Source organism: Cyprinodon variegatus, unplaced genomic scaffold (assembly GCF_000732505.1).
Source record: "Cyprinodon variegatus isolate N-32 unplaced genomic scaffold, C_variegatus-1.0 Scaffold897, whole genome shotgun sequence".
NCBI lineage: Eukaryota > Metazoa > Chordata > Actinopteri > Cyprinodontiformes > Cyprinodontidae > Cyprinodon > Cyprinodon variegatus.
The window spans coordinates 86768-99570 of record NW_015151350.1 but is presented as its reverse complement, the minus strand read 5'-3'; the positions used below and the strand labels follow the sequence as shown (position 1 = coordinate 99570).

The window sequence follows — 12803 nt, the reverse complement described above, 5'->3', positions numbered from 1 at the left end:
AATTCTGAATATGAGCGGACTTTTCCTTTAAAAACGCTTAATACCCTGAAATATTTTATTAACTGCTGATCTTGACCAACGGCTCCCCATAGACGAGGATGCCTTTATTGTCTAATTCTGGAACTGTGGGCTGCAGCGTGCCTCCTTGTGTCTGACAGAATATGCAGAGCGCTATGGGAGCAGGGCGGTGTGGACGGGTTACAGGCGGAACCATAAAGGAGGCATCCCCCCCCAGAAGACACGGAGGACCTGCATTGTAAGGTTTTACCCCCACAACAGAAATAACCTCTCTGGGCTCTGCTGTTCAAAAGAAACACAACATTGTTGGTGTTTTTCTTTCTTTAGAGAGGAGACAAGATATGCGGGCACCCCTGTCCAATTTGTAGAGACCCTAACATCATTATCCACCATCAGGTAAGTGAAGCTCTGAAGGTTTTCTAGCTTTTCAGAAACTAAAAGTGATGCAGATACTGAAGTCTGACTTTATCCACGGTCTCAGACCCCTCCATGATTTCTAAAAGCACCTGCAAATTAGCAGGGTGTTCACATACTTATTATCTTCACTATATGTTTAAATCCAAAGCTAAATAAGTTAGCTCCTGGAAGTAGCATAGGATCCCATTTCTGGCATGGATGCATCATAAAACGGGATTTTAATCTATTTATTTTCTCAGGAAAAACATTAACGTTTTTTTTTTTTTTTTCGATGTTTAATATGCTAATTATATTTATGGAGGGAAAAACATAATTTCTTTTTGTAAAAGTTGCGCAGATGAGCTGATGACACACTGAGCTGAATACTGACACCTGCTGGACGTTTCAAATCACTGCAGGCAGTGTGTTTGACAGACTAAACAATGATTTGATGACCTCTAATATGATTCAGTCCATTGTTTGCTGTTTTATTTCATATCTTTGTTTAAATAGAAAATATGTTTGATATTTTTAAATGCAATCCATAAATGTGAAGATATAACAGGAAAATTTAACTGAACATGTGAATAAGGATGTTTGTGGACTAGGATTTATTTATTTAAAATAATTACAGTAAGAACAGCAAACTAAGAGTCCATCTGAATTCAGATAATTTGATAACCGAAAGGAAGGCTATATGAGAAAATTAAAACATGAGATCAAAATGGTCCCACTCGGCTGAAACCTTTCTGCTTCAGGCTGCTTCATATCTCATTGATTTAAGAATAAAAAGCAAATATCTGAGATTTTTTGTTGCTGACAGATCCGCTTATAAACACAGTTTAGTTTGTCAGTCAGTTGTGAAACAGCTCCTGCATCATCAGTCATGCGATTTCTTTGAAACGATACGCGCAGCGATCCAGACGCATCCGTGATGCTGGATCCATCTCAGACTGGATGCACGATGCACCAACAGTCAACAAGAACATTAGCAGGTTGTCGGAGCTTATTCACCTTCTGCATAATCATGATACCAGGAGTGAGCAACTGATAAAAAAAAAAACACCAGACTGAGAGTCACTAGGAGGGAACCACAGATGAGGAATAATCCTGATGATGCGATCAAAGCGTTGGAATTATCTAAAACTTTACAAAAACTCCTAAATTCATATGTCCATATCTATTCTGTGAAAGCATTCCTTGTATTTGTTTTAGGTTTATGGTTCCTGTAAATGTAGCTAATTTGCCATATTTCATTTTCTCGTCTCTTTTTTCCCGCGCATTGGTACTTTTCCCGGTGTCCACAGGCTCCTTCCTGTTAGCTGTTAGGGAGTCCTGCTTCCAAATGACTTCTACTCTTATGAAAATACAAATGTGTGAATAAAAAAACAAATGCTGCCATTCATCCATCAGAATCTGCTGATAGTTTAAGATGTACAAACATTATTTTCAGAATCGGCCCCTAAACCTGTTCAGGTTTTATTCTTCTTGTCTAAATCGTTGTTTGCCATCTGAAGACTTGGATATAAAACCCAAAGTTTTCCAGCTCTGCTGCGGCTCCTGTGGAGGCAGTTAGGTTTGCTTTAAGGGCGGCTGCGCTCTGGGAGGAAACATTTGCAGGTCGGACCGCTCTTTTTGGGAAGCGTAATAACCTCTGGTCTCGTTGCTTGCAGAACGTGAAGTTACTCCAGCAGTTTATCAGTCCCCACACTGGAATGGTGTATGACCCCACTCTGACCGGTAAGCCCAGCTCTGGATCTATGAAGGCATGAAGCTTAGCAACTAATGAAACATTTCCTGTTTTTTATTTTTGTTTCCTGTCTTCTTTCCTCAGGTGTTTGTATGAAGCAACAGAAGAAGCTTAACGAAGCCATCAACAAAGCCAGAGACGATGGTAAGAAATTCTGCTCTAAACGGCTCAGTTAGGTTTAATGAGGGGNACATCATTATCCACCATCAGGTAAGTGAAGCTCTGAAGGTTTTCTAGCTTTTCAGAAACTAAAAGTGATGCAGATACTGAAGTCTGACTTTATCCACGGTCTCAGACCCCTCCATGATTTCTAAAAGCACCTGCAAATTAGCAGGGTGTTCACATACTTATTATCTTCACTATATGTTTAAATCCAAAGCTAAATAAGTTAGCTCCGGGAAATAGCATAGGATCCCATTTCTGGCATGGATGCATCATAAAACGGGATTTTAATCTATTTATTTTCTCAGGAAAAACATTAACGTTTTTTTTTTTTTTTTCGATGTTTAATATGCTAATTATATTTATGGAGGGAAAAACATAATTTCTTTTTGTAAAAGTTGCGCAGATGAGCTGATGACACACTGAGCTGAATACTGACACCTGCTGGACGTTTGAAATCACTGCAGGCAGTGAGTTTGACAGACTAAACAATGATTTGATGACCTCTAATATGATTCAGTCCATTGTTTGCTGTTTTATTTCATATCTTTGTTTAAATAGAAAATATGTTTGATATTTTTAAATGCAATCCATAAATGTGAAGATATAACAGGAAAATTTAATTGAACATGTGAATAAGGATGTTTGTGGACTAGGATTTATTTATTTATAATAAAAACAGTAAGAACAGCAAACTAAGTCCATTTGATTTCAGATAATTTGATAACCGAAAGGAACCGGCTATATGAGAAAATTAAAACATGAGATCAAAATGGTCCCACTCGGCTGAAACCTTTCTGCTTCAGGCTGCTTCATATCTCATTGATTTAAGAATAAAAAGCAAATATCTGAGATTTTTTGTTGCTGACAGATCCGCTTATAAACACAGTTTAGTTTGTCAGTCAGTTGTGAAACAGCTCCTGCATCATCAGTCATGCGATTTCTTTGAAACGATACGCGCAGCGATCCAGACGCATCCGTGATGCTGGATCCATCTCAGACTGGATGCACGATGCACCAACAGTCAACAAGAACATTAGCAGGTTGTCGGAGCTTATTCACCTTCTGCATAATCATGATACCAGGAGTGAGCAACTGATAAAAAAAAAAACACCAGACTGAGAGTCACTAGGAGGGAACCACAGATGAGGAATAATCCTGATGATGCGATCAAAGCGTTGGAATTATCTAAAACTTTACAAAAACTCCTAAATTCATATGTCCATATCTATTCTGTGAAAGCATTCCTTGTATTTGTTTTAGGTTTATGGTTCCTGTAAATGTAGCTAATTTGCCATATTTCATTTTCTCGTCTCTTTTTTCCCGCGCATTGGTACTTTTCCCGGTGTCCACAGGCTCCTTCCTGTTAGCTGTTAGGGAGTCCTGCTTCCAAATGACTTCTACTCTTATGAAAATACAAATGTGTGAATAAAAAAACAAATGCTGCCATTCATCCATCAGAATCTGCTGATAGTTTAAGATGTACAAACATTATTTTCAGAATCGGCCCCTAAACCTGTTCAGGTTTTATTCTTCTTGTCTAAATCGTTGTTTGCCATCTGAAGACTTGGATATAAAACCCAAAGTTTTCCAGCTCTGCTGCGGCTCCTGTGGAGGCAGTTAGGTTTGCTTTAAGGGCGGCTGCGCTCTGGGAGGAAACATTTGCAGGTCGGACCGCTCTTTTTGGGAAGCGTAATAACCTCTGGTCTCGTTGCTTGCAGAACGTGAAGTTACTCCAGCAGTTTATCAGTCCCCACACTGGAATGGTGTATGACCCCACTCTGACCGGTAAGCCCAGCTCTGGATCTATGAAGGCATGAAGCTTAGCAACTAATGAAACATTTCCTGTTTTTTATTTTTGTTTCCTGTCTTCTTTCCTCAGGTGTTTGTATGAAGCAACAGAAGAAGCTTAACGAAGCCATCAACAAAGCCAGAGACGATGGTAAGAAATTCTGCTCTAAACGGCTCAGTTAGGTTTAATGAGGGGAAAAAGCATTCCAATGCTCTAACAGGAAGTGGAGTAGGAACTGCGTTTGTCACAGAATAACATCTGATAACATCAGTCAGAATAGAGATGATGTCAAAATGAATCACTTGAGTGCGGCCATGGGATCATCCTGAGGACAGGCTTTAATAAATTGGGCACATTAGATTACAAAGTTGTTGCTGCATGTTACAAATGTATGGAGACATAAATAACTCACCGTCTAATGCATTAACTTAATCAAAATGAACGCCTGTTAGCCATTTTATTTTATTTTTATTAGTCCTGCATGAAAAAAAAGCTGAGATTGCTCCATTTCCAAAGGTAATGTTCAAAGGATAAACGTGTCCATTCCTCCTGCTGTATAACATACGAGTGTTTTCAGTTTCCTCTGGTGGGGTACAGCAACATGTCTGGGGAAAAAGTTTCTCTCTACTGTCGCTGCATGCATGCTCAGAGTGAGGGACAAAATCCAAGCCAAGGTCCGTTACTGCAGGCTCATCCAGGAGGAGCGTGACCTGAAAGTCAATCACTGAGTTCCAATTCATGTGGCGGGAATGTTAGATTTATTGAAAGGTTTTATCTGTTAATGTGTTTGACTGACATTTAATGACAGATTCTAATATCTCTGCAGTGGGAATATAAATCTGATAGTGCTGCTGCTGCTGAAGCTCCTTGAAAATATTAAATAAAAATAAAAAGCAGTGGGAAGTTCGGTGACATTCTTTTCCTGCTTTGTGTGTCAACTCTCACGGTTGCTAGGCGACAGAGCGTACGGGCGGTGAAAGCTGCAGAAGGCTGGACCTGTTTGAATTCAGCCAGTCGTCTTATTTTCACAGACCTCCAAGGATCCAGACAGACCGGGTCCTTGGAGGACGCAGTCTCTGAAATCAAACGCACCCCATGACTGGATGCAATCACCTGGTTCTAACCAGTATTATCTGTTCAAAGATCCCTGAGATGATTCATCCTGTCAATTGTTGCTTCATATATAAACTGAATTAAATAAGAACAATATTAATTACATTTTTTTTATGTAGGTGTTTTCAGTAGGTTCAACAGATTTTAATCAGTAGCTCTGGAGATACTGGGCCATCAGTAAACGGCTGATGATGTCACATCATCTAGAAGTCAATTTACAGTGTAGGTAGCAGATCTGCTAGGGGGCGCTATGCATGCCAGTCACGTTACGCTACATGATTGGCTGAACGTTGCCACATGGTGGTTGCCCAGACAACAATAATAACATGTAGCGTCTGTGTTCAGAGTCAGGAGCATCTGCAGCGTTAGCGTCTCTAATGAATCTGTTTATGGTGAACAGTAACTGTTAGACCATGATATAAAGTGCTGGTTAGCGCTGTGGCTAACAGGTTAGCCTCTTTTAGCTCGCTCAGTTAGCCACATTAAGCTACATTACTTTTAAATTTGTGTCAGCAACGGTTTTATTTGTCTAAAATCTCTAAGAAAGTCATTTTTTAGGATGTCCCATTTGTCCTCCTTTGCCCTCAGATCTTAATAAAAAGAATAAGTTTAGACTTATGTAGAAGGCAGTCCTTTCCAGGCGTCTCAAACCGGTTCCAGAAAGCACCGTGTGGCTGCAGGGTTTCTTTCCAACCAAGCAATAGCGTCAGACTCCAGTCATCTCCTCAAGTCATCATATTCAGATTGCACTCAGCTGATGAGGTGACAGGAGTCTGGTGTCGATTGCTTGGTGGGAAAGAAAACCTGCAGCCAGACGGTGCTTTCTGGAACCAGTTTGACACCCCTGGAAGACCAACAATGATTGTTTTCTACTTTCAGCCACTTTAGATCATCAATGAAATGTAAAATAATAGTAAATATAGGGGATAACATGTTGAGATTTTAACCTCTTACACCCTCAGGGGGTATAAATAAATTTCTGCCTGACAAAAACACACAAAAGTAAATAACTTATAGCCTCACAGCTATTAGATTTAAGAAGAAACTTTTGGTACCTCTGTAAAGGTAAGATGTCATAGAATGGTTTTCTGGTGTCAGCACCATTGTAGCTTTGACCCTGCCTGAAATATTAGGGACAAAATATTTAGTATTTTTTGAACCTCGCCAAAATTTTCTTTGAAATAAACATTGCAAAGCACTACCAAAATATTATTTATAGCGCAAAAAAGTAGTACAGACTTTTAAATCTAAATGTTGTGTAAAAATATACCAAATTTGGACTCAATCAGATGAATCATATTTATTTTAGAATGGTATTAGTGAGAAATTTCTTAGGCGGAGAGGCCATTTTGGCACATTTATCCATAAATGTCACCAAACTGTGCCAAATGTGTTTTTTACATCAATACTGGGGGTTTATTAAAACTACGAGGTCACGTAGCAGCTGGACCCACCGGTGGGTCCGTCGGGTTCTAGGGGTTAAGATATTTGAGCCTTAAGAAATGGGGGTAACACAGTTTGTTCAAGTGGAGTTGCCGTATGATGTCATAAGGAGGGGCGGGGCCCCAATCAGATCTGGTACCTACAGCGGCACCAGGTTCTGTCGTAACACAATCAGAGTCACGCTGAAGATGTTTTCCTACATCTGATAAAAGTCCAGCTTTTAATCCAATTGTTTTCAGACTCTTAGGACTAATTCTATGAAGTTTAATAAATACGACTCCTGGATTTTAACTTTTAACTGCAGCGTCACTAAAAGTCAGTGTTTGGACTGATGAAACATTTCTCCTTTCAGGTTTGCTTCCTTTTCAGATTCCACATGTGGATTTTTCAGGAGAGGACTACTCCAACTCCCATGATGCCGTTGGGCTCACACCGCCGCCGCCGCTCTCCAGCGAGCCCTGGTATAAGTGGTACGGAGAAATAACGCCCAATGAAAAGAAAGTGGAACAAGTCAAGAAGACGTACAAAGCTTATTTAAAAGGCTAGGATCATCAAAGAAGCTCTGCAATGATCAGCCTGCCTGAATATTTAAAAACTGTTCAATAAAAACCAACCAAAGGACGTCTGAGGAAGTGTTTATTAAGCATCAGCGTTGGGTTTAAAGAGGAGGAATGACTGATTCTCCAGCTGTTGTGATGATGGGGTCCGATCACGGGTTGACCTTGTTGACCATAGTTTCTCCCAGAGCCTCCAACACCTCCCTCTTGTAGTCTTCAAAGTCTCCCTCGATCTGGTTCACCGTCTGGTCCTCCACCACCCACAGCTGGCACTGGGTCTCCGTGATGAGCCGCGCGTCGTGGCTCACGATGATCACCGCTGCTCAGAGAGAGGCAGAGAGTCAGAGCTGAAGGCTCCCGTTTGTGCTAAAACGCCGCCCTGCTTTCAGGGTCCATGTTACACCTTAAGGTCCGGTTCTGTTTAAACCTTCACTTTGGTTCTTTTGTAGATTTTAGTCCAAAACTCTGGAATAACTTTAGTTTTACCGTGTCTGTTGGTTTGTCTAACATGTAATAAATATTCAGAAGCATGTTTAAATGCTTCCTGGCTGAATAGGCGGGGTCTTCTGTTCCCATGAAACAACTCAATTGCTGCATCAGCTTTCAAAAACCTTTAATGCAGCGATGGAGTTGATTCCTTCCCGCTATCATCACAACCCAAACCCCTTTACAGGGGAACAGAGGACCTCACCTATTCAGCCAGGCCAACAATTCCCTTTAACGACCCCCTTTCAGAGACATAGACAGGTATGGGAAATTGCAGGCTAACAGTGAAGCCAAACGACCCCCATTCCAAAGGGGGGGACCCGTTCATCTGTTTCTATTTGCATGTTTTTTAAACATAAACCAGGCTTTGTTGGGCTGCTGGATAAAACCTGGAACTAAACTCTATTTCTGACATTTAAAATTAAAGCTTCCTGGATGGAAGAGAAACGTCTTCAAACTTGGAAGCTACAGTTTGTGACTCTAAAGTTATTTTAACAGGATTAGATAATGGAGCAATAGTTCAGGATAGCTTTGATCACAGATTTTAACACCGGTCAGATGAAAAGTTTAACCTTAAAAGGCCTAAAGACAGACCTGGAATCACAGAAATGTGACTGCCTCCCTGATGGGAAGATGATTCTTCTTTTTTTACATCTCCAAGGTCCTCTAAGCCTCATTAGCTCCGTTTCCACAGAGATCCACCCTGTGTTACTCTAAGGGGAATCTGTCACCTGCTGTTCAAATCACTGAAAGGACCAATTAAAACTGCACTGCAGCTTCAATCCAGCAGGTGGCAGTATTAACTTTACTAAACATATCACCTGAATGATTGACAGTTATTAAAACCACTGATTGAGATGATCCACCTGGAAGAAGAACGTCCTCCACTATACCTTTAATAATAGTTTGAGGAGCCCAGTGGGCGTGGCTTGTGTCCAAGGCTGAGGCGTTCAAGTGAGGAAGGTTTTTTTTTTTATTCTGTTGATTCAATTTAAAACCCTCCCCCCCGTATCAACTACTCACCTCCTTTGTATTCATTAATGGCCTCCGATAAGGCATCTATTGACTCGATGTCCAAATTGTTCGTGGGCTCATCCTAAACAACGACAAAAAAACACAGTTAAACCTTTAGACGTCGTTTACATCTGCTTCCTGATGAGCAGGAAATCCAGATGTGGAAACAGCTGCTGGGACAGCCTGAGGCTGTATACCAATCACCTCTCCTTTAAAACAGGAGCTTTCAGACCAAAGCGCTGAGGCTGCTTTATCTTCCTGCTTCCAGTTACAGATGCAACCTATCAATTAATGAATTTAGCAAAAGTTGATTTAATTTACTGTTCGACTCAAGTTATTGATAAGCTGCCATTTTTCTAAAACGCTGAGCTTTCTCTTCTTTCCATAACATGAAGGGCTACGGTATGCCGTGTTCAGAAAAAAATTTAATCATTAAATTTAAATACTTATTGTGTCAGCTGCATTCAAAATGGATGGAAAACATTTAAAACTTATAAGAAACATCAAAACAGGGAAACTGGCTACTTTCTGTTTACTACAGTCCATTTGTACGTTATCGTGTGACGACATGCTTTGCATCGCCTCCTCCAATTGCGCCAACGGACGGAAACGCATCAAATTCATATTTAGATTTTTTCCTTTTTCTGACTTTTTAAAAGTTTGCATCACATTTGGATGGAGACGCATCCAGTCAGTGACCCCCAGATGCCACATACTCCGCTCCGCCCTGCTCACGTACGTCGTGCGGAGTACTCGTCTGTCATGTTAATCAATAAGAACTATTCAACATCCACCGCTAGTCCTGCGCATGTCACCCTCCATGTCCGTGTTCTCCGTCCTTCACCGTCAAAATACGGAGCCAAGCTATTTTTAGCTCCATTCCAGTCCGGCCAGCTAAAGATCCACAATTCCAATCGCACCAAACAGGAAAAAGAATGGCGTGAAGATCCAGTTTGTTAAATTAAAATATTCTAACAACAGATCGGTACCTAGAAATTACAGCATAAGTCTTATATATTCCCAAAAACTAAGACCGTTTACTTAATTGATTGGATGCAAACTATTGATACTTCAACAGACCAGGAAGCAGATTTCTCATCTCCATCAAAATATAAATTTTATACCAAGATGTTTAAAAGTTTAATCAACTCCAGTCAAAACAAACTTATTGCAGGTGTGAATGAAGAGATGCTGAGCAGAGAACAGTTCATAAAAAACTGTTTTGTATGATTCTAGTTAACCCCGTTACAAAAATCCACAACAAAAAGAAAATCTTTGGACAGAAACGGAACATATGCTGGAAGATGGTGGGGATTTATTTCATATCTCATATTGAAGGACAGGGACCGCCGAGGCTGTAGGCTTTGCTTTGTGAAGGCGCTCTGGAGCGGAGCAGGATGTGGGATTTCAGGGTGAGATTCAGCCTAACAGCCTAACCACTGTGGATGCTGTTATTTCAGGAGTGAACACTTTCATCTTGTCTCTGTTCTGAAAAAAGCTCAAAGACGCTCTGATAGTGAGACGGGAAGCGGCTCTTACCAAGATAAGGACATCTGGTTGATGACAGGCCAACTCAGAGAACACCACTCTGGCTTTCTGGCCACCTGTTAGGAGTGAAACCCAGATAAGATCAGAGACGCCTCCTTTGAAACGCAGCGACGCACGGCAGCCGTTCAGATTCGTACCGGAAAGTTTGGAGATCTGGATGGTGTGTGCGTGACTCTCAAGGCCGAAACGTCCCAGACACTTCCTGCTGTCCTGGTAGGGAAGGTTGAATTTCCTCATGAGATACTCTGACGCCGTCTCCTCCATGTTGAGCTGATCAGCGTACTGCTGATTAAAGAAGCCCACTTTCTGTCGGTAGAGAAAGGAGCAAAGACATCAGCGGTTAAAATAACAGCTTACTTTGAGTAAACCTGTTCTTCCTACAGCATCAAACATGCAGGTTAAGTCTGCAGGCTGTGGATGTTTGTTTACTGAGGGGTAGAAAATTAGCCAATCGCTGTTCCTCAGCTGAATTATGGTTGTTGGTGCTAATCCACCGGCAGCTTCTGGTGGATTAGCACCAACAACTGAAGCATCCACTCACTGTTTAATCTCTCTGTTCCGCGACCAAAAACATCACACTGCAGCGTGGAAATAAGCTCCAACATATCAGCTTCCTTCAGTGTTTCTTTATTTAGTTTGTTTTTAAAATATGTTAGCTTTAAAACACTTTGCATCGGATCTTTAAAGGACTGTTTACTCCTTTTCTGTAAAATTAGATGTCTTATTGTGCCGGCTACACGTCCTGAGCGTTAAGGCCTGAACACACCGTTCCGTACGACTTTTTAATCTCTGATCCCATTTTTTTCCATGTCACACTGACTGCGTATAGACAGGCTCTTATGGAGTCAAAAACGGGTCAAAATGTTTGTAAATTTATAAATCTTAGTTGAAACAGGAAAAATATAAGGTGATATTGAATGTCAACTTTTTACCTTCTAATCTGTGAAACTAAAAAAGCAAAAATTCTTCCCCTTCACTTGAAAATACACATTATTCAATTTAGTATTTTAATTATAATTTTTCCTCTTTTTGTTTCTTTTCTTTATTGCAGTTTTAGATTTTATATTTTGAGTTTTTAATTGCTTTCCTTTTTTAGTTTCAGGATTTTTATTTTTACACTTTCAGATTTTGACCTTAATCCGATGGGAGTGGGCGGGGAAACGTGATTGATGGGGAGCCATGTCCCGTTCCATGTTGCATTCATGGACTGTGGGAAATCCAGTTACTTAGTGAACACATTCTCTGCAGCATTTATTTGCCTTTTTGAGAAAACCCTGTAAAAAATATGTTAAAGACATTTAAATTATGACTTTTCACTGAGTCCCTTATAAAGGGTTAAGATCTAAAGAGAAGCGTCATCTCCTGGTCAGACCCTGTAATTTAGTGAAAGGTGGAGTCAGAGTAAAAAAATAAAAATAAAAAATGCACACCCAGGAGAGTGCCAGTGGCTGGAAGTTGGAGGAATTTTTCTGGCAGTCAAAGGGGAGTGGGCTGCCATTCGGCTGGCATTTGAGTGGGAAGCGCCATTTTAATGGCTGCTAGTGTAGACAGGACCTCTGACCCGGCAGATCAAACTGGATCAGGGTTCTGGCCTCATTCCTTCCTTCTCTGGTGAAGATGGTGGATCAGACCGTCTGTCACTACGCTCTCGTTACTAGGATTACTCTGCTCGCCGTGTTTGTGTCACTGTCGGTATGTTACTGAGACTAGGGATGCACTGATCCACTTTTTTCACCTCCGATACGATACCGATATTTGAAGTTTAATGTTGGCCAATTCCGATGCCAAAAACAGCACTGACTTATTACCTAAAAAATGGTTTTATTGTGTGAAAAAAACAAAAACTGGGATCTTGACTTCCAATTCTTAAAAAAAAGAAAAAGGAAACAACCCAAATATAAAAGTTATGACTCATTTATTTAACAACTGTGCACAAAATCTGACTTGATCCACATTTTTAAAAAGTGTCATTATCAAGCATCATCTCTGTGATTTCTTTTGGCCTCTATACTGTTACATGGAAAAATGTCACTTCTTTCCAAAGAACTTAGCTGCTTCCTTTTGGTTTGCCGAGTCTGATAATCTCAGCCTGTTCCTTCTTATCAAACTTCTGGAGGTGTTTTTAATTAAGTTGGTGGTGTTATAGTTTAAAGATTTAACACCGCCCCTCTGAACGTTTCTCCCACAAATATTACATGTAGCCATTGGGCTAGTAGGCTGAGAGAGCGTGAAAAACCTTCAGACCGCAGATCCTTTCGCTCGCTCCATCATAAACAATATGGCCGTGTTATGTTGTTGTGCTGCCGCATGACGGCGGGGCATAGCATAGAGTTAGAATGAATAGATCGGCCCCTATATTGAGTCAATGTCACCGATACCAATCTATTTTTTTCCCGTTATATCTGGACTAATACCGATAAAAATATCGGATCGGTGCATCCCTAACTGAGACCCCCCCCCCCATTTCAATCAGTGACTCACCAAGCGATGATTCTTCCTCATCTCACCCTTGATCTGTAAAAAA

The 12803-nt window shown here is 40.7% G+C and overlaps 2 protein-coding genes across 2 annotated transcripts in view; one reads left to right on the top strand and one right to left on the bottom strand.

Moving 5' to 3' along the window:
- mrps18b (mitochondrial ribosomal protein S18B) overlaps positions 1 to 7464 on the top strand; it is a 10583-nt gene extending 3119 nt beyond the window's left edge. Inside the window, exons 3-7 of the mRNA XM_015397922.1 lie at positions 159 to 256; positions 346 to 414; positions 2088 to 2154; positions 2249 to 2308; positions 7027 to 7464. Of these exons, the coding sequence (XP_015253408.1) occupies positions 159 to 256; positions 346 to 414; positions 2088 to 2154; positions 2249 to 2308; positions 7027 to 7220 (488 nt within the window). The 3' untranslated portion in view covers positions 7221 to 7464. The remainder of the gene's footprint in view (positions 1 to 158; positions 257 to 345; positions 415 to 2087; positions 2155 to 2248; positions 2309 to 7026) is intronic.
- Positions 7305 to 12803, bottom strand: part of abcf1 (ATP binding cassette subfamily F member 1) — a 26659-nt gene continuing 21160 nt past the window's right edge. The window contains exons 16-20 of the mRNA XM_015397913.1: positions 12761 to 12793; positions 10417 to 10585; positions 10271 to 10335; positions 8741 to 8813; positions 7305 to 7550 (exon numbers count right to left, since the gene is read on the bottom strand). Coding sequence (XP_015253399.1) covers positions 7384 to 7550; positions 8741 to 8813; positions 10271 to 10335; positions 10417 to 10585; positions 12761 to 12793 — 507 coding nt within the window. The 3' untranslated portion in view covers positions 7305 to 7383. The remainder of the gene's footprint in view (positions 7551 to 8740; positions 8814 to 10270; positions 10336 to 10416; positions 10586 to 12760; positions 12794 to 12803) is intronic.